The sequence below is a fragment of the Mauremys mutica genome, chromosome 1 (genome assembly GCF_020497125.1).
Source record: "Mauremys mutica isolate MM-2020 ecotype Southern chromosome 1, ASM2049712v1, whole genome shotgun sequence".
Classification (NCBI taxonomy): domain Eukaryota; kingdom Metazoa; phylum Chordata; order Testudines; family Geoemydidae; genus Mauremys; species Mauremys mutica.
In genome coordinates this window covers 233,867,331-233,890,910 of record NC_059072.1, presented here as the reverse complement: position 1 = coordinate 233,890,910, position 23,580 = coordinate 233,867,331, and the positions used below count along the sequence as shown (strand labels likewise).

General features: G+C 38.4%; 1 protein-coding gene across 1 annotated transcript in view; it reads right to left on the bottom strand.

Moving 5' to 3' along the window:
- ANOS1 (anosmin 1) overlaps nt 1-23,580 on the bottom strand; it is a 193,380-nt gene that overhangs the window by 5,534 nt on the left and 164,266 nt on the right. Inside the window, exons 9-12 of the mRNA XM_045011751.1 lie at nt 22,745-22,900; nt 4,919-5,013; nt 1,856-2,027; nt 482-702 (exon numbers count right to left, since the gene is read on the bottom strand). Of these exons, the coding sequence (XP_044867686.1) occupies nt 482-702; nt 1,856-2,027; nt 4,919-5,013; nt 22,745-22,900 (644 nt within the window). The remainder of the gene's footprint in view (nt 1-481; nt 703-1,855; nt 2,028-4,918; nt 5,014-22,744; nt 22,901-23,580) is intronic.

The following is a 23,580-nucleotide window of genomic DNA, read 5'->3' as shown; positions in this document are numbered from 1 at the left end:
TTATACCTTGGTACAAATTTGCAGAAAAGGGAGAAGAGCTTTATTTTCCACAAAGCACATATCCACATGGAGCCGAGGGAAGGTTAATACAAAGGAGAGAGAAATTATCTTGCATTCAGGGTAACCCCACTAAGTTTCCCATTCTGGATATCAAAGAATTAACAAATCCCTACTATCCCAGGAACAGAGTGGCCTGATCATCAAAAGAAAAATATCTTCTGCTGCCTAGATGATCTTTGCCTTCATTAAAGCATATCTCAAATATGGTTGCTAATTTGACAATCACACACATTACAATGTTTGATGTGTCATCAAGATGAGTAATTGTTCTGGAGACGTATCCCAAACAAGGAGGGGAAGTGAACTTATTTTCTGCTCAGACACACATGGTGCCTGGCAGCTAAATCATGACTAAAAATATAAAATAAGCCATGCACACAAACATGCAATGCCCCCAGCAATAAAAAGAAAACAAACTTACTGCTGGCAGTATCTGTGATTGGGAAATGATGCTGTTGGGTAAGCTGTTTTGTCTGCTCTCTGTAGTAACCTCTGCCCAGGTGACTTGAAAACCTGTCATGGGCTGATGAAGATTTGCCTTTGATATCTTCCATGAAAAGTGACCAGTAATATTTACTTCCTGAACAATGAAAGAGGCAGATAGATTCTCGGGTTTGGCCAGCACTTTAGGGAGAACTGATGCTGCAAAAATTTGAGGCAAGAGGATAAGTTAAATTTTGAGGCACAGCTGAAATAGTGTTAATATAGCTTGAGGTCACAGTCTGTTTCTTGGTGTGTCTACTGCATTTCTTTATCTAGTTTACTCAGGACTCTGCCAACTTTTTGCCACCTCTTTTCTTAAGATACTTTTCTTAAGATACTTCTGAAGAGGCAACAGCATAAATTCTAGGAGTTTTAGGAGAGTTTCAAGGTAACATCTCAGTATTGCATCTGGTAAAAAAGTATAATATAGTCCCATAGCTTGATTATTAACTGACTTGTACTTTGCTTGGTCACTTACCTGTGCAAAGTGAATGCAAAGTGGTATGCAATCTGCCAATTCAAAATGGGACCATTTTACACTCACTTTGGACAGGTGTAAATAACTACACAAGCACTGGCAATTAAAGCATATGGCCTTAGGCCTTGTCAGCACAGGAAAGCAGTTTTGGATATAACCCAGGATTTGAATTTAAACTGATACAGTTATTCCAGTATAATTCTCTGTGTGGACATTTATACCAGTATAAAAATGCTTTTTTTTTATTTTAATTTTTTTTTTTACTATAGCTTATTTGGGAAAGGGGATAAGTTAAACCAAAAATAGCCCTCTTATACTGGAATAAGAGCATTTGCAAGGTGGGTTATAAAGGTATAACTAATATCTGTATAATTCTATCTGTATAACTGACAAAACTTTCCAGCACAAACAAGTCTTTAAAAAAAGAATAGCAATGTAAATCACTGCTACAATAATACTGCTACAATATATACTTGAATATTTCCCAGAAATTCTTATCTAAGTCACCAACCAATACTATGATAGCCTTGTCAAGTTGGTAAAACCACACCCTATGTATTTAATTTGATTGCATTTGTAACTAGGAAAAATTTTGAAAGTATTTGTTAGTCAAATTTCCTACTAAAAGAGTTCAAAGACTCTTTAATGTTGAAAAACATTACTTACCAGGGTATACTGGTAATTACCTGGACATCCAGATACACAAAAATAAGTCTCCTCTACTTATTCTGAGTCTTTCAAAACACATTTGAGAATTGCTTTACAAAACTTGTTTTTGAGTGCCTAGAAGTGCACTTGAAATCTACTCTGCATGTTCTTCAGACCGTGACTTACCTCCTTCAGCAGGACAACTAATGTGCTTGTGGTTTTTTCCTTTAAGAGCAGAGCAAGGTGGGGTGGTAAAGAAAATACTTTCAGCCTTCAAACGACCTTTAGATCTTGCTGGCTGAACGGTCACTTTATATTTACATGAAAATGACAGGTCCTGAAGAATTATGTAGTTTTCCTAGACCAAGAAAAACAGTATATGCTGCGAATAAACCTTTTTTTAAAACCATAATGTTGGCATAAGTTTAAATGTTTTTTTTTCTAGAAAAGTGCATTTTTCTCTACATGATTAGCACATACAAATGTGTTTTTTATTCAGAGAACAAAGCAAATATTGCCTATATTATTATTAAATTATAATCAGAAAACATTATTATAGTGGTTGGATACTTTCTTCAATCCTATAGAGCATCTTAGTCGTGCTGCATCAAAGTAGCTAACTTCTAACACAGGGAACAATCCCTTGGCATGATGGCAGTGGGGAATGGCAGCGTGAGGATGAAAAATGCTAATCCAATTAAATAAATGTAAGGAAGCTTCTTTAAGCTGAGATGAAAGACAGATTTAGACTATATTTAAGAACTCCTTTTAACGTGTATACAAATCCCAAGAAGGCCTTATACGTCTTTCCTTGAGGACATCCTACTTCCACCCTTTGATACAGCACGTTATCCTTCTAAGCAGGAAAGGATCCACAACTGAGCAATAAAATACAGTTATATGTAGAACGATATCTTTAAGGCAACAACTAAACAAGAGCTCTGACACCTTTGAAAAACCCCGCATACATGTTTTTGTTCAAATTAAGTTTAATAAGTGACTTAGGGTCCCAAGTCCCACTGATTTTCAGTTCTTTACGGCACTTAGGTGTTTCTGAAAGTTTTGTACTCTGTGTTTGAAAATAGCTGAAGAGTGTTAGAGTTAAGCTAAGTAATTTCTCATTACTGACATGGAAAGTGCATTAGAGAGACAAGGTGGATGAAGTAATATCATTTATTGGACCAACTTCTGTTGGTGAGAGAAACAAACTTATGTGCTTACACAGAGCTCTTCTTCAGGTCTGGGAAACTAACTCAAAGTGTCATGGCTAAATACAAGCTTTGAACAGCATTGTTTAGCATAAGTAGTTAACACATATTTCAACATATTTTAACGGGCCACTTCACCTTGAATGATCCCTTGAAATCTGTGTTAACTACTTATGTTAAACAATCTGTTCAAACCTTGTATTTAGCTGTGACACTATTTCTTTCCCAGACCTGATGAAGAGCTCTGTGTAAGCTCAAATGCTTGTCTTGCTCATCTACAGAAGTTGGGCCAATAAAAGCTACTACCTCACCCACCTTGTCTCTCTAATATCCTGGAACCAACATGGCTAACAGCAACACTGCATACATGAAAAGTGCATGACTAAGAGATTACTGAAACATTCCAGTGCAGTCCCTTTGGAACATCACTTGTAAACAAATCACCACTTTGATGCTGAGGTAACTATTGGCATGAGTACCTCTTGTAGGACTAGGCCCCTTGATTGTCACATCAGATTGCTCAGGATACATCCGAAGTAGAATATTACAGTATTAGAAGCTGATCCTGCAAACCTGACTCCTGTAATTCCTATTTAAGATGATTCAAGAGTCAGATTGTACATCTAATAAAGTCTATGGGAGTTTTGCCATTGACATCACTGGAAGCAGGATCAGACCTAAAGGGAGTATGGTTTTCAGCATCAGGCCCTTTGCAACCATGTGTTTATTGAAGGGAGTTTCCTAACTATTTTAGAATAATATTCAAAATCTCAGTGTATTGATTGGAACTTACAAATGAGCACAGGGTTTTCCTAATCAGACTAGACTAATCACTGTAAAATAATTTACAGGAAAAGCAAAAAACCATAATGCACCTGGCCAGTTGTGCAATGCTGTTCATGGAGAAAAAAAAATCTTTCCTGACCTCTAGTGGCAATAAACTTATTTAATTATATTAGTTTTCCCTTACCTTAGCATCCATAACTCCAAATGTTGTTACTGATCACAAAATTATCTATCTTCTTTTTAAATCCATTGACAGTATTTCACTCTCCGACAGCAGTAAATTCCAACTATTTCCTTTGATTTAGTCTAACTTTACTTGGCATTAACTTCAGTGAGTTGACTTCTTATTATGGCACAGGGTAAAAAAGAAAGGCTGATCAAGTTTTCTTGAAGTTTCCTTTATTATTCACTGACTTGAGTGTGGTGTGTCAATTTTAGTAATGTAATGTTTGTATAGCATATTACTTGAGTAGAGTGGTACTATATTGGACAATACATTCAGTAGGAAGAAATGCCATTGCTAAAATATAATTGGGATATAATATTTATTTATACAGAACAATAATAATTTAGAATCTTTCTCTCTTCTAGTCAGGTTCTTATTCTGCACCACTCATCGACTGTAAGGCCAGAAGGGACCTCTGTGATCATCTGGTCTGACTTACTGCATAATACAGGCCATAAGACTTCCTTGATTTAATTCCTGTTTGAACTAAAGCATATCTTTTAAAAAAATCCAGTCTTGATTTTAAAATTGCCAGTGATGGAGAATCACTGTGATATCTTTGCACCTTCCAGCATTAATGTCTATCATCTACCATGTGAGGCTTTTTGCTTCATCTCTTACTCTTCTCAGGGGAAGCCTTGCTTGTGGATCCTCCCTATGGCTGAAAACAAGCCTAGCTGCTTATTTTGATTAATGTTCAATATTTGTATTTGTATAGTGGTGATTCCCAGGAGTGCTAATCATGAATCAGGTTTGCCTTGTAGTGTAATATGAACACTTCAGATACCCATGTAAAGCATTTGAATGCAGTACGTTCATTTAGACTACCTTTCATGTTTGGTTAAATCAACAAACCCAAATATATCACTACTCTGCAATGAAGTAAAAAAATAAAAACCACTCCTACTGTACCAATGACAGGTATAAAACATTCTGCATGCTATTACATATCACTTCCCTCTTCCTTTTCCCCATCCTTGATGACTGGAAACCACTTCAAGTTAAGCAAGGGACTGAATTTCAACTTACATAGGTCAGGCCAGTTGCTTTTTCAGGCCCTTTAGTTTCATTGTGCACACAGGATTCTGGGAACCACTGGACGTGATATCGACTCATACTAGTGTCTAAATGAACAAAACAGCAATACAAAAAGGAAGAGGAAAACATACATTACAGTTATGCTTTAGCCATCTGCAGATTTCCTGTTTTTTCTGGATATAAAACCAAGGGATTTTAAGAACTTTGGAAGTGTCAGTTCCTTGCTGCTCATAAGCATTTAAAGTTCCCATGAACAAAAAGAAGAGAATATTAAACATGTCAATAACTTAATCCATGTGTTAGCGCAGTAAGGCTGAACTAAAAAAAAAATATAAAGGGATTTAGCAGAAATGTAAGTGTTGATGAGAGGGAGAAAAAATCCCCAGGGTTTATGCTGCCAAACATCTTGGGAATGATGGGAATGACTCAGTGCCAACCGTCTGTAACAGTTTACGTTGTCAGAACATTGCAATGCTGCTGCATGGCACCATTCAGTAAATCTGTGTTTGGACGTGTGAAAATTTCCCTGAACCTTATACTTTCAGAATGTATCATGAAACCACCTCCACATGTGGCCAACTGAAAGTCTAGTCACAGCTCTTAGGAACAATACTAAAGGCTTGCTCTTGCTGTCAGTGAAGCCAGTGGCAAAACTCCTGTGACTTCAATGATACAGACTTTACGACAGCAATTTCATAATTATTAGTGTGATTTTTAGTAAAAATTATCTGAGAGTTCCATACAGAATTGTAGTGGCAGGCATAACATTTATAACCATTCCTCTCAATCCAGACTGTATGATAAAGCAGACTAGGGCAAAACAAAGAGCAATGAAGAACTGAGCCGGAAAACATGGTGGTATAAATGCATCTTGTTGTTTTCCTGGAGTATTCACATTTCTGTGCATAGTGGCTATAAAATTAAATGTCTATTATAGTCATTAACTTGATACACCAGAGTTGCACATGCCAAGTGCATGATTATGGTTTTCTGGAATGGAAAAGAAATACCTTTGATGGCTTTAGGGTTGATCTGGCAATAGACTGCTATGAGCAATTTGGAAGCAGAAGAGAGGGATTACAAATTAAAGAGAAAATAAATGATCTCTGAAGCTAGCACAAATTGTATTTGGTAAGAAAGACTGATTGGAAGTTTGTTCAAAATGGATTTTTGTAACTGTTGTCTTCATAACAACATATATGCTAATTATTTTCATGACTGCTCTCAAAGCCCAAAGGTTTTCAATAAGAAATGAATGAAGAAACACTCAACTGTGTTCCAATTATATTCTGTTGTATTTTTTTTAAATGTAGGTGTTCTCATTTGAATCTGACCATTGTGGCTTTGTACCTGTCAGAGTGAGATACACGCTTACAGTGCATCTCCAAGTAGGTCTCATGTGATTTCATCTGTTCTGAGTCATTCAATTATTGCCTGTTCTCTGTTTGCTCCCTCTCCTGAGACAAACACATAGGACACGCAGTCCATCATCTGTCATCTAGAGACCTGAAAACTCAGTACTATTCTATTAACCATCTGAAGTCTCTGATGAATGACTATATAGTGAATCTTCTTATTGATCTCCTACTATCTGATAATCAGCAATTTACTCTTTTAAAGTATACTTACATAAGGCAGACCACTTATAGATCCATTCAAACTTTTAACTTCAATACACTCGCTAGCCATTACATAAAAGTATTGCTGTTGGCTTTGTCACAGATTGAATGAGGCCTGGTCACATGTCCACCAAGAACCGGAGAAGACCACTAATATTTCAAATAAGCCATTGAACACATGCATATGAACAACCAGTGAAAGATGGAGATGGACTTGATGGCCTCTCAAAGTCCCTGTCAGTCCTACAGTTCTATGATTCTATGAACCTTGAGGTATCCTAACTGACCAGTCTGGAGTTGAGCTAATCCTCGGTCTGGAAATCTCATGAAATTAGGCTTTCAACACAATATTTAATGTATTTCCAGGTTTTGGCCAGGTAGGAAATTCTGTGGGAACTGTGGGGCTCTGTCTAGTTCCCCACCTGTAATCTGGTCTTTCCACCTGGGCATACACATATCCTGCTCACATCTCATTCCTTTCTTCCTTCCTGCCTACCCATTCAGGCAGTGGCAACCTCTTTGTCTCTCTCTCAACCTCTTTGTCTGACCACTGACCTCCTACACATAACTGCCACACCGAAACCATATTCCTTCTTTTTTTTTTAGTTTTATAAACAGTTAAAATTACTTCAAATACTTGTTTCAACATATATATAAAACCAGTCATGGCTGGAATGCATGAATAGTAATAGATACAGTTAAGGTTACTTGCTGTATTTCCATTCTAAAGGGCCTTTTTCATTGAGCTGATGTTCCTAAATTTGGGGCTAAAATTTTCCAGGTATTGTCTCTGGACATTTTTGGAGAGTTTGAGCAAAAAAAGAGTTCAGACATTTTGGCTAGCAAGAAGATTGAAAGGAAATAAAAAAATAATAAAACCAGGAGTACTTGTGGCACCTTAAAGACTAACAAATTTATTTTAGCATGAGCTTTCGTGAGCTAAAGCTCACTTCTTCGGATGCATAGAATGGAACACACAGACAGGAGATATTTATACATACAGAGAACATGAAAAGGTGGAAGTATGCATACCAACAGGCAGAGTCTAATCAATTGAGATGAGCTATCATCAGGAGGAGAAAAAAAACTTTTGAAGTGATAATTAAGATGACCCATAGAAGGTGTGAGGAGAACTTAACATAGGGAAATAGATTCAATTAGTGTAATGACCCAACCATTCCCAGTCTCTGTTTAGGCCTGAGTTAATTGTATCTAATTTGCATATTAATTCAAGTTCAGCAGTCTCTCTTTGGAGTCTGTTTTTGAAGTTTTTTTGTTGCAAAATTGCCACCTTCAAGTCTGTCACTGAGTGGTTAGCAAGGTTGAAGTGTTCTCCCACTGGTTTTTGAATGTTATGATTCCTGATGTCAGATTTGTGTCCATTTATTCTTTTGCGTAGAGACTGTCCGGTTTGGCCAATGTACATGGCAGAGGGGCATTGCTGGCACATGATGGCATATATCACGTTGGTAGATGTGCAGGTGTACGAACCCCTGATGGTGTGTCTGATGTGATTAGGTCCTGTGATGGTGTCACTTGAATGGATATGTGGACAGAGCTGGCATCGGGCTTTATTGCAAGGATAGGTTCCTGGCCTAAAAAAGAAAATAACAGAACACCACTAGCCATCACCTACAGCCCCCAACTAAAACCTCTCCAGCGCATCATCAAAGATTTACAACCTATCCTTAAAGATGATCCCTCACTCTCACAGATCTTGGGAGACAGGCCAGTCCTCGCTTATAGACAGCCTCCCAACCTGAAGCAAATACTCACCAGCAACCGCACACCATACAACATAAACACTACCCAGGAACCTATCCTTGCAATAAAGCCCGATGCCAGCTCTGTCCACATATCCATTCAAGTGACACCATCACAGGACCTAATCACATCAGACACACCATCAGGGGCTCGTACACCTGCACATCTACCAACGTGATATATGCCATCATGTGCCAGCAATGCCCCTCTGCCATGTACATTGGCCAAACCGGACAGTCTCTACGCAAAAGAATAAATGGACACAAATCTGACATCAGGAATCATAACATTCAAAAACCAGTGGGATAACACTTCAACCTTGCTAACCACTCAGTGACAGACTTGAAGGTGGCAATTTTGCAACAAAAAAAACTTCAAAAACAGACTCCAAAGAGAGACTGCTGAACTTGAATTAATATGCAAACTAGATACTATTAACTGTGGTCTAAACAAAGACTGGGAATGGTTGGGTCATTACACCAATTGAATCTATTTCCCTATGTTAAGTTCTCCTCACACCTTCTATGGGCCATCTTAATTATCACTTCAAAAAGTTTTTTTTCCTCCTGCTAACGATAGCTCATCTCAATTGATTAGACTCTGCCTGTTGGTATGCATACTTCCACCTTTTCATGTTCTCTGTATGTATAAATATCTCCTGTCTGTGTGCTCCATTCTATGCATCCGAAGAAGTGAGCTTTAGCTCACGAAAGCTCATGCTAAAATAAATTTGTTAGTCTTTAAGGTGCCACAAGTACTCCTGGTTTTTTTGCGGATACAGACTAACATGGCTGCTACTCTGAAAAAAATAATAATAACCCCAAAACCTACCAGCAAAAAACACAACTTTATAGCATCCATGATTTGGGATAGAAAACTGAAATGTGAGAGATTAGATTAGCAATACACGTTTTCAATGGTTGGAGGGATGTTTTTGCTTTGGCAGAGTAACAGATATAAAAAAAATCATGCTTTGTTTATGCAGGATACATGTTTAGTAACAACATCACCTTTAAAAATAACTATATCTGAATATATCTGAAAACAAATAGATCTAGTGTATCTGAGGTATGAAAGCCAAACCTAGTGAGAAACTTTTCTAAACCTTTGAAAATACATTTCCTTTTTCTTTATTAGGGTGCTAACCAGGGGCGGCTCTAGCCATTTCGCCGCCCCAAGCATGGCGGCACGCCGCAGGGGGCACTCTGCCGGTCGCCAGTCCCGTGCCTCTGGTGGACCTCCCGCAGACGTGCCTGTGGAGGGTCCGCTGGTTCCACGGCTGCGGTGGACATCCCGCAGGCATGCCTGCGGATGCTCCACCGGAGCCGCGGGACCAGCGAACCCTGCGTGCCTGCGGGAGGTCCACCGGAGCCGCCTGCCGCCCTCCCAGCAACCGCAGAGCGCCCCCCGCGGCATGCCGCCCCAAGCACGCGCTTGGCGTGCTGGGGCCTGGAGCCGCCCCTGGTGCTAACCAGTGTAAATTGTGTGACTCTAGGGTTTTTATCTAGAAGATAGTGTATATCTGTGAGATTTAAACACATGCAAAAGAAAAACTTACTGTAGCTTTTCCCATCAGCAACGTGCATTGATCCCTACTGAGATCACTACTGTACTTTTCTTTGGATTTTTTTGTTCATCTATCAACTATAAACATGGCAATAGTAACTCTTGCTGTTAATGCAATGGGCAACCAATTCAAGCTGCTGTTTAATCTAATGGCAGAGTCACCAAGGCTCATGATTCAGAATTATAGACAGTTGAAGTTAATTCACTGCAATCTATAGTCATGCCTGGAAGTCACAGATGAAAAGTTGTTTGTGAAGTTATTGATTAGTAAGAATAGCCAATATGCAGTAAGATTATTTTATTATCAGAGCTAGTTTTAGCAGAAAACCTTGCTATTCCTTGTAGCTATAACTTTTGAAATTAAAGAGACTAACGAAAAAACGCTGCCTTGCTACCTTGAACTGGGATGGATTTAAGCGTGTGCTTAAATGCTTTCCTAAATAGATGCCCTATATCCATATCTAGGTGCCTGACTAGAAGTGAGCTGATTTTCAGAGGTGCCAAGCACTACAACTCACTGAAAAGTTTTAGATTAAAAGTAATTTAAATTTTTGCAAAAAAACAAAACAAAACAAAAAACAAAGACATAATTTTCTAGGTTTTTTTTTACAGAAAACAAACAGAAAACAATGTTTTAACATTTCTAAACCCCAAAATTTCCGTTTTAATTAAAAAACTGAGTCATCAATGGGAAATTGTGACAAAAATGAAAAGCAGATTTTTTTAATTTAAATTCCCAATGCCAAATAATTGGAATTTTTCAAGCTTCTTTACCGAGCACCCTTAACTCCTACTAAAGTCCTGGGGAGCTCCAGAAGCTCAGCGCCTTTCAGACTCAGGTCATTTTTATTCAGGAGCATAAATATGGAGTTAGAATCCCGACTTAAAGCACCCGGGTTTGGAATGCTTTGCCTAAACCATTAAAACCTTTTTTAAATAAGGCAAGATATGGGTAACTCAAGACCTATAGGCAGATAGCCTACATCTGCTAAATCTTGTAATCTCAAACCAGTGTTTGAAACTCTTTGTTTTGTTTTGAATACCAAAAACAATTTTAGTTGATATTGTTACTACTCCTCAGCTGGGATTTTTGGTTAAAATGATTCTAAAGTTGATTGTAAAATAAACAAAATAATAGTAAAAAACCTTAACAAAATAAGTGACCTTGCCTCATTTTCTCTGCCAACATACTCCATGTTTCTGTTCTGCTGTGTTTTCCTCCTGGCGCTGGCTATGTGAATAATTTATCGAATGTGGTTTATTTTTTCTATCATGTTACTACAGACAACTTCTTTCTTTGCCTCAGATGCTTTTTTTCCTACATCACAGTGAATGTTTTGCTGCTGCAGGGTGTCAGGACAACAATCTAAGAGACTGAAGTCTTTTGCATAGCTAGAATAGGTATTGGTATAGCGTGGGCAGTAGCAGTATGGTATAGCGTGGGCAGTAGACAATCCCACCCCACCAAGCCAATGTGCCTCACTATTGTTCTGAGAGAGAAAAGGACATTTATTTCCTTGTATTTGAGCTCATGCAACCTAGCGGATAGAGCACTGGACTGGGACTTGGAAATGCTGGGTTCTACTACCAGCTGTCACACTGGACTGTTGGGAAACGTTGGGCAAGTCAGTTCATCTCTGTGCCCTCTAGTTTACCCATCTGTAAAATGGGGTTAATGATACTGAGCTCCTAGGTAAGGAGCTCTATGGCTGAAAAGCATTATATATGAGGTTGGGTATAGTATTCTTATTATTTTTCAGTTCTGTGCATGTTTGTTGACACATATTGGTGTAAGAACACCAATGAGTGCCAGCCAGGATACTGTTGCTCTCCATATGAGGATATTTGTTTATGAGCAAATGGACTGTGAAAACTTATTTAAAAGAGTCCATCAGATAAGGCTTGCTTGAAAACAATGAACTTAGTGACAGGCTATAGCTTGTATGGCTAGCACCTCCAAAACGTTCACCTTAAGTTTTCAGAGTTTCACCAAAGCCAGTCATAGTTTTCTGCAGACTTTCCTTTAAATTCCAATTCTCCCTGCATACCCAACTTAAATTGCCAAGTTTGCACAATTTTGATAGCCTCTCTAATCTAAGGGAGATTAAAGAAAAAGAACTAATTAAAGAATTAAGAAGAAAGAATTAAAAGAATTAAATATAAATAACTCAATAATAGTGGGGGATTTCAATTATCCCCATATTGACTGGGTACATGTCACCTCAGGATGAAATGCAGAGACAAAATTTCTCAATATTTTAAATGACTGCTTCATGGAGCAGCTGGTACAGGAACCAACAAGGGGAGAGGCAATTCTCGATTTAGTCCTGAGTGGAGTGCAAGATCTGGTCCAAGAGGTAACTATAACAGGACCGCTTGGAAATAGTGACCATAATATAATAACATTTAACATTCCTGTGGTGGGAAGAACACCTCAGTAACCCAACACTGTGTCATTTAATTTCAGAATGGGGAACTATGCAAAAATGAGGAGATTAGTTAAACAGAAATTAAAAGGTACAGTGAAAAGTGTCCATACAGCTTTAAGGGATTTCACTCTAGTCAAAGACACCATAATAGAGGCCCAACTTAAATGTATACGCCAAATTAAAAAACACAGTAAAAGAACTAAAAAAGAGCCACCGTGGCTTAACAGCCATGTAAAAGAAGCAGTGAGAGATAAAAAGGCATCTTTTAAAAAGTGGAAATCAAATCCTAGTGAGGCAAATAGAAAGGAGCATAAACACTGCCAAATTAAGTGTAAAAATGCAATAAGAAAAGCCAAAAAGGAGTTTGAAGAACAGCTAGACAAAAACTCTAAAGGTAATAAGAAAATGTTTTTTAAGTACATCAGAAGCAGGAAGCCTGCTAAACAACCAGTGGGGCCCCTTGACGATCGAAATACAAAAGGAGTGCTTAAAGACAATAAAGTCACTGTGGAGAAACTAAATGAATTCTTTGCTTCAGTCTTCACAATTGAGGATGTTAGGGAGATTCCCAAACCTGAGCTGGCTTTTGTAGGTGACAAATCTGAGCAACTGTCACAGATTGAAGTGTCAGTAGAGGAGGTTTTGGAATTAATTGATAAACTCAACATTAACAAGTCACCAGGACCCGATAGCATTCACCCAAGAGTTCTGAAAGAACTCAAATGTGAAGTTGCGGAACTATTAACTAAGGTTTGTAACCTGTCCTTTAAATCGGCTTCGGTACCCAATGACTGGAAGTTAGCTAATGTAACGCCAATATTTAAAAAGGGCTCTAGAGGTGATCCCCGCAATTACAGACCAGTAAGTCTAATGTCAGTACTTGGCAAATTAGTTAAACCAATAGTCAGACACATAGAAAAACATAAATTGTTGGGCAAAAGTCAACATGGTTTCTGTAAAGGGAAATCATGTCTTACTAATCTATTAGAGTTCTTTGAAGCGGTCAACAAACATGTGGACAAGGGGGATCCAATGGACATAGTGTACTTAGATTTCCAGAAAGCCTTTGACAAGGTCCCTCACCAACGACTCTTATGTAAATTAAGTTGTCATGGGATAAGAGGGAAAATCCTTTCATGGATTGAGAACTGGTTAAAGGACAGGGAACAAAGGGTAGGAATAAATGGTAAATTTTCAGAATGGAGAGGGGTAACTAGTGGTGTTCCCCAAGGGTCAGTCCTAGGACCAATCCTATTCAATTTATTCATAAATGATCAGAGAAAGGGGTAAACAGTGAGGTGGCAATGTTTACAGATGATACTAAACTGCTCAAGATAGTTAAGACCAAAGCAGACTGTGAAGAACTTCAACAAGATCTCACAAAACTAAGTGATTGGGCAACAAAATGGCAAATGAAATTTAATGTGGATTAATGTCAAGTAAATCACATTGGAAAAAATAACCCCAACTATACATACAATATGATGGGGGCTAAATTAGCTCCAACTAATAAGGAAAGAGATCTTGGAGTCATCATTGATAGTTCTCTGAAGACGTCCATGCAGTGTGGAGCAGCAGCCAAAAAAGCAAACAAGATGTTAAGAATCATTAAAAAAGGGATAGTGAATAAGATGGAGAATATCTTATTGCCCTTATATAAATCCATGGTACGCTCACATCTTGAATACTGTGTACAGATGTGGTCTCCTCATCTGAAAAAAGATATATTGGCATTAGAAAAGGTTCAGAAAAGGGCAACTAAAATGTTTAGGGGGTCGGAACAGGTCCCTAAGAGGAGAGATTAAAGAGACTAGGACTTTTCAGCTTGGAAAAAAGAAGACTAAGGGGGCATATGATAGAGGTATATAAAATCATGAGTGGTGTGAAGAAAGTGAATAAGGACAAGTTATTTACTTGTTCCCATAATATAAGAACTAGGGGCCACCAAATGAAATGAATGGGCAGCAGGTTTAAAACAAAGAAAAGGAAGTTCTTCTTCACAGAGCACACAGTCAACCTGTGGAACTCCTTGCCTGAGGAGGTTGTGAAGGCTAGGATTATAACAGTGTTTAAAAGAGAACTGGATAAATTCATGGAGGTTAAGTCCATTAATGGCTATTAGCCAGGATGGGTAAGGAATGGTGTCCCTAGCCTCTGTTTGTCAGAGGGTGGTGATGGACGGCAGGAGAGAGATCACTTGATCATTACCTGTTAGGTTCACTCTCCTTGGGGCCCCTGGCATTGGCCACTATCGGTAGACAGGATACTGGGCTGGATGGACCTTTGGTTTGACCTAGTATGGCCGTTCTTAAGTTCTTATGCATACGTTATGTAAATCTGTACAAAAGATTTACCTAAAATTTATTCAAGTTTGGCAATTGAAGTTCAGTGCACAGGGAGAATTTTGCCCATTATATGGTTCAAAGCAGACTTCTTCAACAAGAATAGCATAGTCTAGGATTTAATTCCAATGAAGACTCAAGCTTCAGCTATAGATTCCCCTTATACAGTAATGCTGAACTGATCTCTGTGTTTGCTAGAGAATTTGGAACAACGCGGTGTGGGTGATAATTCACAGTGGAAAGACATGTGCCTACATCTGGTAAAAAAAAAAGATCAAAAGAAGACTATGAAACTAGAAATAATAAAGCTTTTATTGAGGTAGCACGAAAAGATCTAACTCGGAATATTTCAAGTACAAGTAACAAATTTAAGCCAAATTATTGGTTTAGTATATGATAATACTGTGTATTTATATGTTGTGTCTTTCATCAAAAAAGACTCCAACAAATTAGACAAATGTAACTAGCTAAAGATACAAACTGTGGTGCTAAAGAGATCTTTATCAGAGCTGAGCAAATTATTTACAGTGAATAATGTAGAATTAAATTCAGTCTACTTTTGGAAACAAGGAGACTGTAATTTCCTTTAATTTATTCCGTATTCAAAATTACTCAAAATATGTGTACCTTACTCTATAGATCAATGGCAAATAGTTTGCTTCAAGTATTCCATATCATTTGAAAGGTGTTGATTGGTTGTGATTAGCCACATAAGTGATGTGGTTTGGTTTTTGTTCCCTTATTAGGGGTTTGATTCTACAAGATTCTGAGCACTTTGGCCCTGATTCAACAAAGCACTTAGGCATGTGAGCAATCCTGTTGACTTCAATAGTTCAGCATGTACTTAAGTGGACCATGGCCAGAATGCTCAGCCTCTGGCAGGATCACGTCATGGAGGAGAATGCATCTTATTAACAGGAGAAGGGCTCGAACATGTCTCTAGGGCTTTGAGTCTCTAAGAAAGAGGTAGAAGATAAACAGGTTGAGGGAAGTTAAACAATTTCCTTTCTGGATCATGAAGAACTATGCCAAGGCATTATTTCTAGACAAATTGGATGATTGCAAGATGTATTGACTGGCTAAAGCTTTTAAATTTAACTGCACATCACAAAATTATATTCACAACAAGCAGGTGAAGTCTTAGTTGAAAGGGGCTTGTCTAGAGACTTCTCTAGCTTATTTAACTGCCTCTGTGGCAAGTGCTATAGCAAGAGATTTGGGGAGCTGCATACATATGCTGTGATGAGCAGTATTCCAACATCCTATATAGAATGTACTATTTTCACGGGGCTAGATGGTCACATGATGAGCTGCCCAGTATCAAGAGCAACACGGTGTTATGTTGCCCTTGGAGCAGCCTAGGAAGGTGATTCTGAATCTCCAAGTCATAGACTCTCTTCTTGACTTTCTACCACTTGAGGGACTGAGAAAACTGTGTCAAGTCTATCCCCTCTCAGTATACAACCCTTGGCAAGCCAAGGAGGATACATTGCTGAGTGGGCTGGAGGGAGTAGAGCCAAGGTTCTTCTCACTGCCCACCCCCTCCTGCATTGTGGAACCTGCTTCCACGCCCATACTGCTACCCATGATATCAGTAGCTGGTGCATAGGCGAAAGGAGACATCTTTTACCTTTGTGCCACCATGGTAGCTGGGCCATGCTTCAGCCCTGGGTGAATACTGAAACATGCAAGCTTAAAATTTACTTTTCATGAACATTTGTATAAGTAAAACTCAACTGCTGCAATGTGCCTGGAAAGAAAATATAAAAAAGAGGCATGAACATGGATAAAGTTCAAATAAATACATGTGATTTTATGTATTTACTTGTTCATTTATTGTTGTTCCTCTTATCTACTTTTCTCTCCACTGCTACAAAGCAGCTAAATCTATAATGACCCACACAGTAGCAACTACCTGACAGAACACAGAAACACTACAAAATGGCTTAAGAAAGAGAGTGAAGAAACTGAAGATAGGCAGAATGTAATTACTGGTATCTAGGCTGGAATTTGATTAGTGTCCTACTAAGGTTAACAACACTCTTCTTGCAAAAAGTGTGGTGGGTTTTTTAGAGACTGCAAGCAAACAGGCCTTTTTATGTCTCCTGTGAAATGTGATGTCTTTCGCAAACATTATAAACTCTATTCCAAAGCTAGGGCACTGAAACTAGAGGGAAAGGTGAAGCTATTCACTGGCTGAATTCTCAATGGCATTTCCGGTAACATTCAGGACAGTCTCCTATGGAACGTATCTCAGGATGAGGTCCTAATTTTAACATTCTAGTAACAAAAACTCTTTTCCTTTAGTATCAGAGGGGTAGCCGTGTTAGTCTGGATCTGTAAAAGCAGCAAAGAATCCTGTGGCACCTTATAGACTAACAGACGTTTTGCAGCATGAGCTTTCGTGGGTGAATACGAAGTGGGTATTCACCCACGAAAGCTCATGCTCCAAAACGTCTGTTAGTCTATAGTATCAGAGGGGTAGGCGTGTTAGTCTGGGTCTGTAAAAGCAGCAAAGAATCCTGTGGCACCTTATAGACTAACAGACGTTTTGCAGCATGAGCTTTCGTGGGTGAATACCCACTTCATCGGAGGCAAGTCACCCACGAAAGCTCATGCTACAAAACGTCTGTTAGTCTATAAGGTGCCACAGGATTCTTTTCCTTTAGGTGAGTGTCCTATACTGTCCTAATGGTTTAGTGTGTGTGGAGGGGGAAGGGGGTCCCCATAAAAGTCCTTTACATTACTGCAAAAATTTTGCTGCTCCTCTGCTCTTTTTTGACCTCCTATGCAATCCTAGGTATGTTTTCTTCTGCAATAGCATTTGCATGACAGTTTATCTGTTTGGTCCTTTACCCAGTCAATGGCATAAGAAGAAAAGATTCCAAAATGCCAAGCAGTGGATTTTATTATACATAGTTATGGTTTTCATGACAGCTCTTAAAAAATACCCCACCTTTAATGATCACTTATTCATACAGCACAATTAAAATAAACACCAAAACCCCTTGGCTGGCATTCAAACTTCATTCAAATAAACAGTTCTTTCAAAAGGTAATCTATATTATTTCCTGCTCTAATATGGAATATTAGTGGTTGTGTTTAGATTGTTAAGAATTTGGTTCTGAACTCTCTGCCATGGTAATTCCCTTCCAAGAATGACATTAATGGAAAGCGTGTAATTGAAAGATGGGCCCAAGCCACAATGTGTGTATCCACATCCGGATGCATACTGCACCGATGATTAACAGCATTTTCATCCAGGGATTTGGTGTGAGCCCACAGGTAGAGTACATGAAACAATATATTTTACTAAGAGTTCTGTTTGCCAGCAATGACCACAGGCACCCCATTTTTTGTAGGGGAAATTTTGCCTATTGTTGAAACTATAATGCCGCACTTTTCCATGTCTGGTACCATATGAAGCTAAGATTCAGGCTAATTACTCAGGGCCAGGTTTTCTAAGGTATTTAGGTGCCTAAAGATACAGATGGATGCTTTTGAAAATCTCACTGGGCACATAACTCTCATTGCTTAGGTGCTTTTGAAAATCCCACTAGGGACCTATTTGTATTTTTAAGTGCCTAAACAGCTTTGAAAATCTGCCTGTTAGTCAAGGTGGTTAGCTAACTGGTATTGACATGCCGAGTCGCCAAATGAGTGAAATGTTAATATCTTCACATGTAGCTTAACAGTGATTAGAAGAATTCACTTTATAGAGAGGCCTGATCATGGTTAACTAGACAAGAACGAATCTGAAAAAGTGAAAAACGTAAACTGTATAAACAGATGTTACTGAGGCAAAAGAAAGATGATGTTTTTGGAAACATACCAGCCTTTCTTGAACAGTAGAAAAAACAAACTAATTCGGACAAACAGTTTGTTCAATGGTTAGCCAATACATAGTTTTTTTAAATTCCTTGTTAAAATGAGTCTTTTCTGGAAATAATTTCCCAACTAATGTGACATTGCATGTCTTGTCAGCAATTTTATAAAATTCCACAGTATGGTAAGCACACCCGGGACTACAGTGAAACTGTACACCCTAGACTACAGTGCACCCGGTACACCCTGGACTACAGTGAAACTGACTAAACTGGACTAAAGTGAAACTGTAATTGTTTGAGGCAGTATACATGATAAAATAGTAAATGGCCAGGTACTCCAACACTGATCGCCCTCCTGCAGTAATTATTACTAACTGAAATAATTCCCCACACTAACAAATGTATTGTCCAGCGGCCCTTACTCACTTTGAATAGTCCCATTAACGTCATGAAACTGCTTGCATATAGAAGGTTGCAGGACTAGACCCAATGCCCGTTAGAGATCATACTGTGAAGCATTCACATTATTTTTAACCTTGCAGGATGAAAATGACCTGTTATAAACAAACAGTCTGCACAGTCACTTCATTTATCTTCCTGCACTAAGAAAGAGCTAGTTTTGTTTTCCAATGATCTGGTTGTAAAAGCTTTTGTGGCAGCTTTCTATCTGCTTTGCCTTGCCCTGTGTTTTATTCTTCCCTGTAATTTAATTGATTATTACTGTTCAGTTGATTTATCAGACAGTGCAGGATAGATTCTTTGCCCCTCCCTGCTTCAATCCCCGTTTAAGACATTCTTTGCTTTGCATTTCTGCTAAGTATTGAAGCAAAGAATCAAATCTGAATCCAAGTACAAATATTTTTAAACATCTATACTTTCAAGCAAAATCAAGGGGTAAACAATTCAACACTAAGTGGAAACACTGATGAACTCAGTAAAATGTTTAATATGGGCCAAATTCTATAGTCATGACTCAGGCAGAATACTGATTGAATGGGAGTTTACCTAAGTAAGAATAGCTGTATTATCCCTAAATAAGAGCAACTAAAACATCAATTGTGTTGCAGCAATGGGTTTAGGACACAGTACTGTGACATTTTGCATTGGAAGGAAATCATTGCACTAAATTACAGTACGTTATTCTCACTGATGAGAATTACTGCAGTAAGTGACGAGAATGATTGAAGTACATCTATAGCAGGGGTTCTCCAACTGGTGCTCGTGACCCTTCACGGGTTCACAAGGTGGTTACATGGGGGTTCAGAACTGTCAGCAACCTGGGGCTGACAGCTCCCAGCCCCCATTAAATTAAATTATCCTCCCCCCCCCCTTTTTAATGTATAAGGGGAGAATCACACTCAGAGGCTTGCTGTGTGAAAGGGGTCACAAACACAAAAAGTTTGAAAACCACTGCTCTATAGAGAATAAAGTTCCTCTTTTTTGATTCCATGGGAAATATCTCATTTACCCCCCCACCCCAAGGGTATTTAATATTGGAGGAACTTGAAGGCTTCTCAGCCAAAGTCCAAAACCCCAGCTTCCTAGTCACCAAACCGCTGTGGGGCAGGGGAAGCATGAGAAGCCTTTTATTTTTGCAGCTTCAGTCTTGATTATTGCACAAGATATTTTTAGGACCTTAATTGTCATAAGCAGCTAATCCTTTTAGGTTAGAGATTCAGAATTCATCCGTTCCTGGCAACAGACTTTACTCTCTGACTCTCCAATTCCCAGCGCCAAGGAGTTAAAAGTGATTTGTTTGACTTGGTTCCACTACCTTACATAAATAGAACATAATTTCTAATTTCACACAGTCAAGATGGCCAGAAAATCCAACCACAAGCAAGTTCTTCTTTTCATTGATAAAATTTGAATTCATGCTACTTATGGAATGTACAGTGTTTCTCTAATCCCAGTCCTGTGTCCAATGGAGGAAATGAAAGGAATGTTTTTCTTCTGAACAAGAAACCATTGTATCTGTCTAATTACTATATACTTTTGTGATAATTATGCTGGGTAAAATGATGTGTGTTTGCTAAGTGCTTTGCACAACTTGAGGTGTGGAGTTATTCCCGTTAACGCACATCCTGAAGTGCATGTATAATTGCCATCATAAAACAGCATTCAGCCTGAATATTATTTTAACACAGAAGACCAGATCCTACATTGCTTGCATGACCCAAGTTCAGTGATATTAATGGAACATTCACAATGAGGCCCATAAAGAAGAGAAGATTGAGCCCAGAGAAGTCAATCTGGCCTTCCAACCTGTGGCATTCATTGGCATGCATATATATATATAATTAGATGCTCTGGAAGTCCACTCAGTCATAAATAGAAATATGTATTGGAGGGTGTAGTAAAGCCATAAATTAATGTATTATAAAATAATGGATTGTATTATCCCCTACACTTCCTGGGATGGGCGGAACAGAAGCCAGGTTGTGGAAGGAGGCCGTGTAGTCTTCATTGCATCATTCCTCTCTTCCCTTGGCCCATGGAGACTCTTTTGAAAGTGCCACAGAGGGATATAGTGTGTGGGGTTATGATGTGCTGGTTTGGGGCTGCAGGGACAGCTGCAACATCACCATATTTCCTTGAAATACTCCAGATTTTTGCGGTAAGTTACAGGTCTCTGTGTGGATGGCGTGTGCCTCCAGGAAACCACAGGCCAAGAGCTGAAAACCCCTACCATTCATAAAAACAATTTTCTCAACACCAGTACCCCCTCTAGTATTTCCCCCGGGGAAACAACAACAACAACAAATCCAAAATTCAAAGATAAAACAAAAAGACCTGAAATAAACAAATCAACCAAAAAACAATCCGAGGAAGGGAGACGAGCCAGAGACTCTATAAAAATCACTAGAGACTCTACTGTTGCTAAGCTATTTCACATAGAAGGTACTCAGATACTACAGTCATGGGCAGCAGTAGAAACTCTTACATAGATAGATCCATGGTTGAAGGATAAACCTGGTTTCCAGACAGAAATCCAAGGAAACTTCGCAAGTCTAAAGTTGTGGTTTCCCTGCATCTATACATGAGTAACCTGCCCAGCAGAATGATCTAGCTCATTGTAAACACATATACAAAAACAATTTCTTAATGATTATTAATATAGTACATGAACAACATTTCATTGTTTAAAGTTTTATTAAGAGAAGATTTAATGTAATTATTTATTAAAAATAAAATGGTTTCTTACAGATAAAAATAGCCTTTATATCAATATTTTACGTCATTTAAACTGTCTTTCAATTCAGAGGATCTACAAAGCACCCTTATAGTGGTCACTTCATCCATCATTAAAACACAATCATCTCTGGTTCGGAGCATGAGAGCTGTTTAATACAGCTCACCGCAACACTTTGCAACCACTCATGACAATAAGTGAAGAAGAATACCACAACCACTTGCAACTGCAGCAGTAGATTTCCTTTCTTAGTTGTTATCTGGCCAAGATATGAGTACTAAGATCAAAATTCTTGTTAAAGAAGTCATGAGACCTTTATTTTTACTGAATTTGTTATGCTACTTGATTAAAATAAAATGTTAGATTTAGAATTTTAAAAAAAAAACATGCATACAAAAACAATATAGAGTTTTGAGGGGGGAGTAGAAAACTTTCTATCTATACTTTAACATTTCATTACACCTTGTGTTCCATTTCATGTCTTTTAGGGACAGAGATGAGCATGATTTCTACAACTCTTTTCGTTGTTATTTGTATTAAAGTAGCAGAGGCCATTCAGGAGTAAGGCACTATCATAGTGGGCCCTGTGTAACTGCAAAACAAGACCAAGTCCCTGCCGCCAAAGAACTTTCACTATGCTCATGTTAAAAAGCAGGCATGACCCTCCCACTTTTAAAAGTACAGATTCTGATGCCCCTGACTACAGGTGTTCCACACTTGTACTTCAGTTCCCTTGCTATTACTGCCCACTAGATCCAAGTCATCACTTTTCTTCTCACAACGCATCACCTCCCCCCAGCCTGCATCCTAAAGCCCTTCCTTATATACCACGACAGAGCACTGCTCCTCAATGCACAGTAGACGTGCATTCTCCTTGTGCATCCTCTTACCATCCAGGCTCCCCCTGGAAGAACAGATAAGCAATGGTTCATCTGTATTTGGGCTTGCTAAACAATATTTTGAGGGCAGACCTGTTTAATGGGTTTCACTGTAAATATATCAGTGTTAGAGCTTCTCCACCTCTGACATAGATGGGTTCATGGTAGTCCCTGATTAAAGAGAGAACTTTCAACAAACCTTCTGTCTTCTTCCAGTAGACTTTGACCTGAAGTTGATTGTCTTGATAGAAAGGAGCTCCAATTTCAAGAAGACGAGCCGGTCTCCTTCTTTGAAAGGGTGGAAGAGGATCAACTAGTCCTTTCCGGGTTTTCCCAATTGGAGAGGTCTGTTCTTCTACAACATACAACACAATTAAGAAATATCTTGGTTTAATACGGTATACAATATAACTTACAGGGGGTGGGTGCTACGTTGAAATAAATATGGTATACTGAAACAGCTTACTAACATTTGTCAGTATTTAGGAACAGAATTTAAATATACCCCAGGCATCCTCAGTTTAAAAAAACAGTAATATTGTATCCAAGCTTTGAATCAGCACTTTCACAACCTGAAACTTGCAGATTCCAATTTAGGGGACAATTTTTATATCTGATTATGAAACATGATGTATTTAATTACAGTACTTGAATGGAAAGTAAAGATGCAAATGATCAAGAAGCTGCTGAGGAATCAACAATATATTGCAAAGAAAGGAGAGGAGACTCAGGTTTGATTTATTCATTAAAATAATTGGATAAAATGTAAATTTGAAGGTTCTGCCTTATTTAAAAGTAGTTTCAACTAAAGCACCAATTGCTTAATATTCATCAAATAAGTTGTAGTGCCTCGTTCCTTTCTTTAATCAACTTGTTCCTTTCCTTCTTTTAAGAAAAATCAAGCAATCACCAAATGTGGATAATTTTATTCTTTACACACACAAACAAATTTCTATAGTGTGACTTTATCATGACAAATTATAAGCGGGTTGTAAAGTTATACAAAGAAGGAAAAACAAAAATTGGACCCATAGG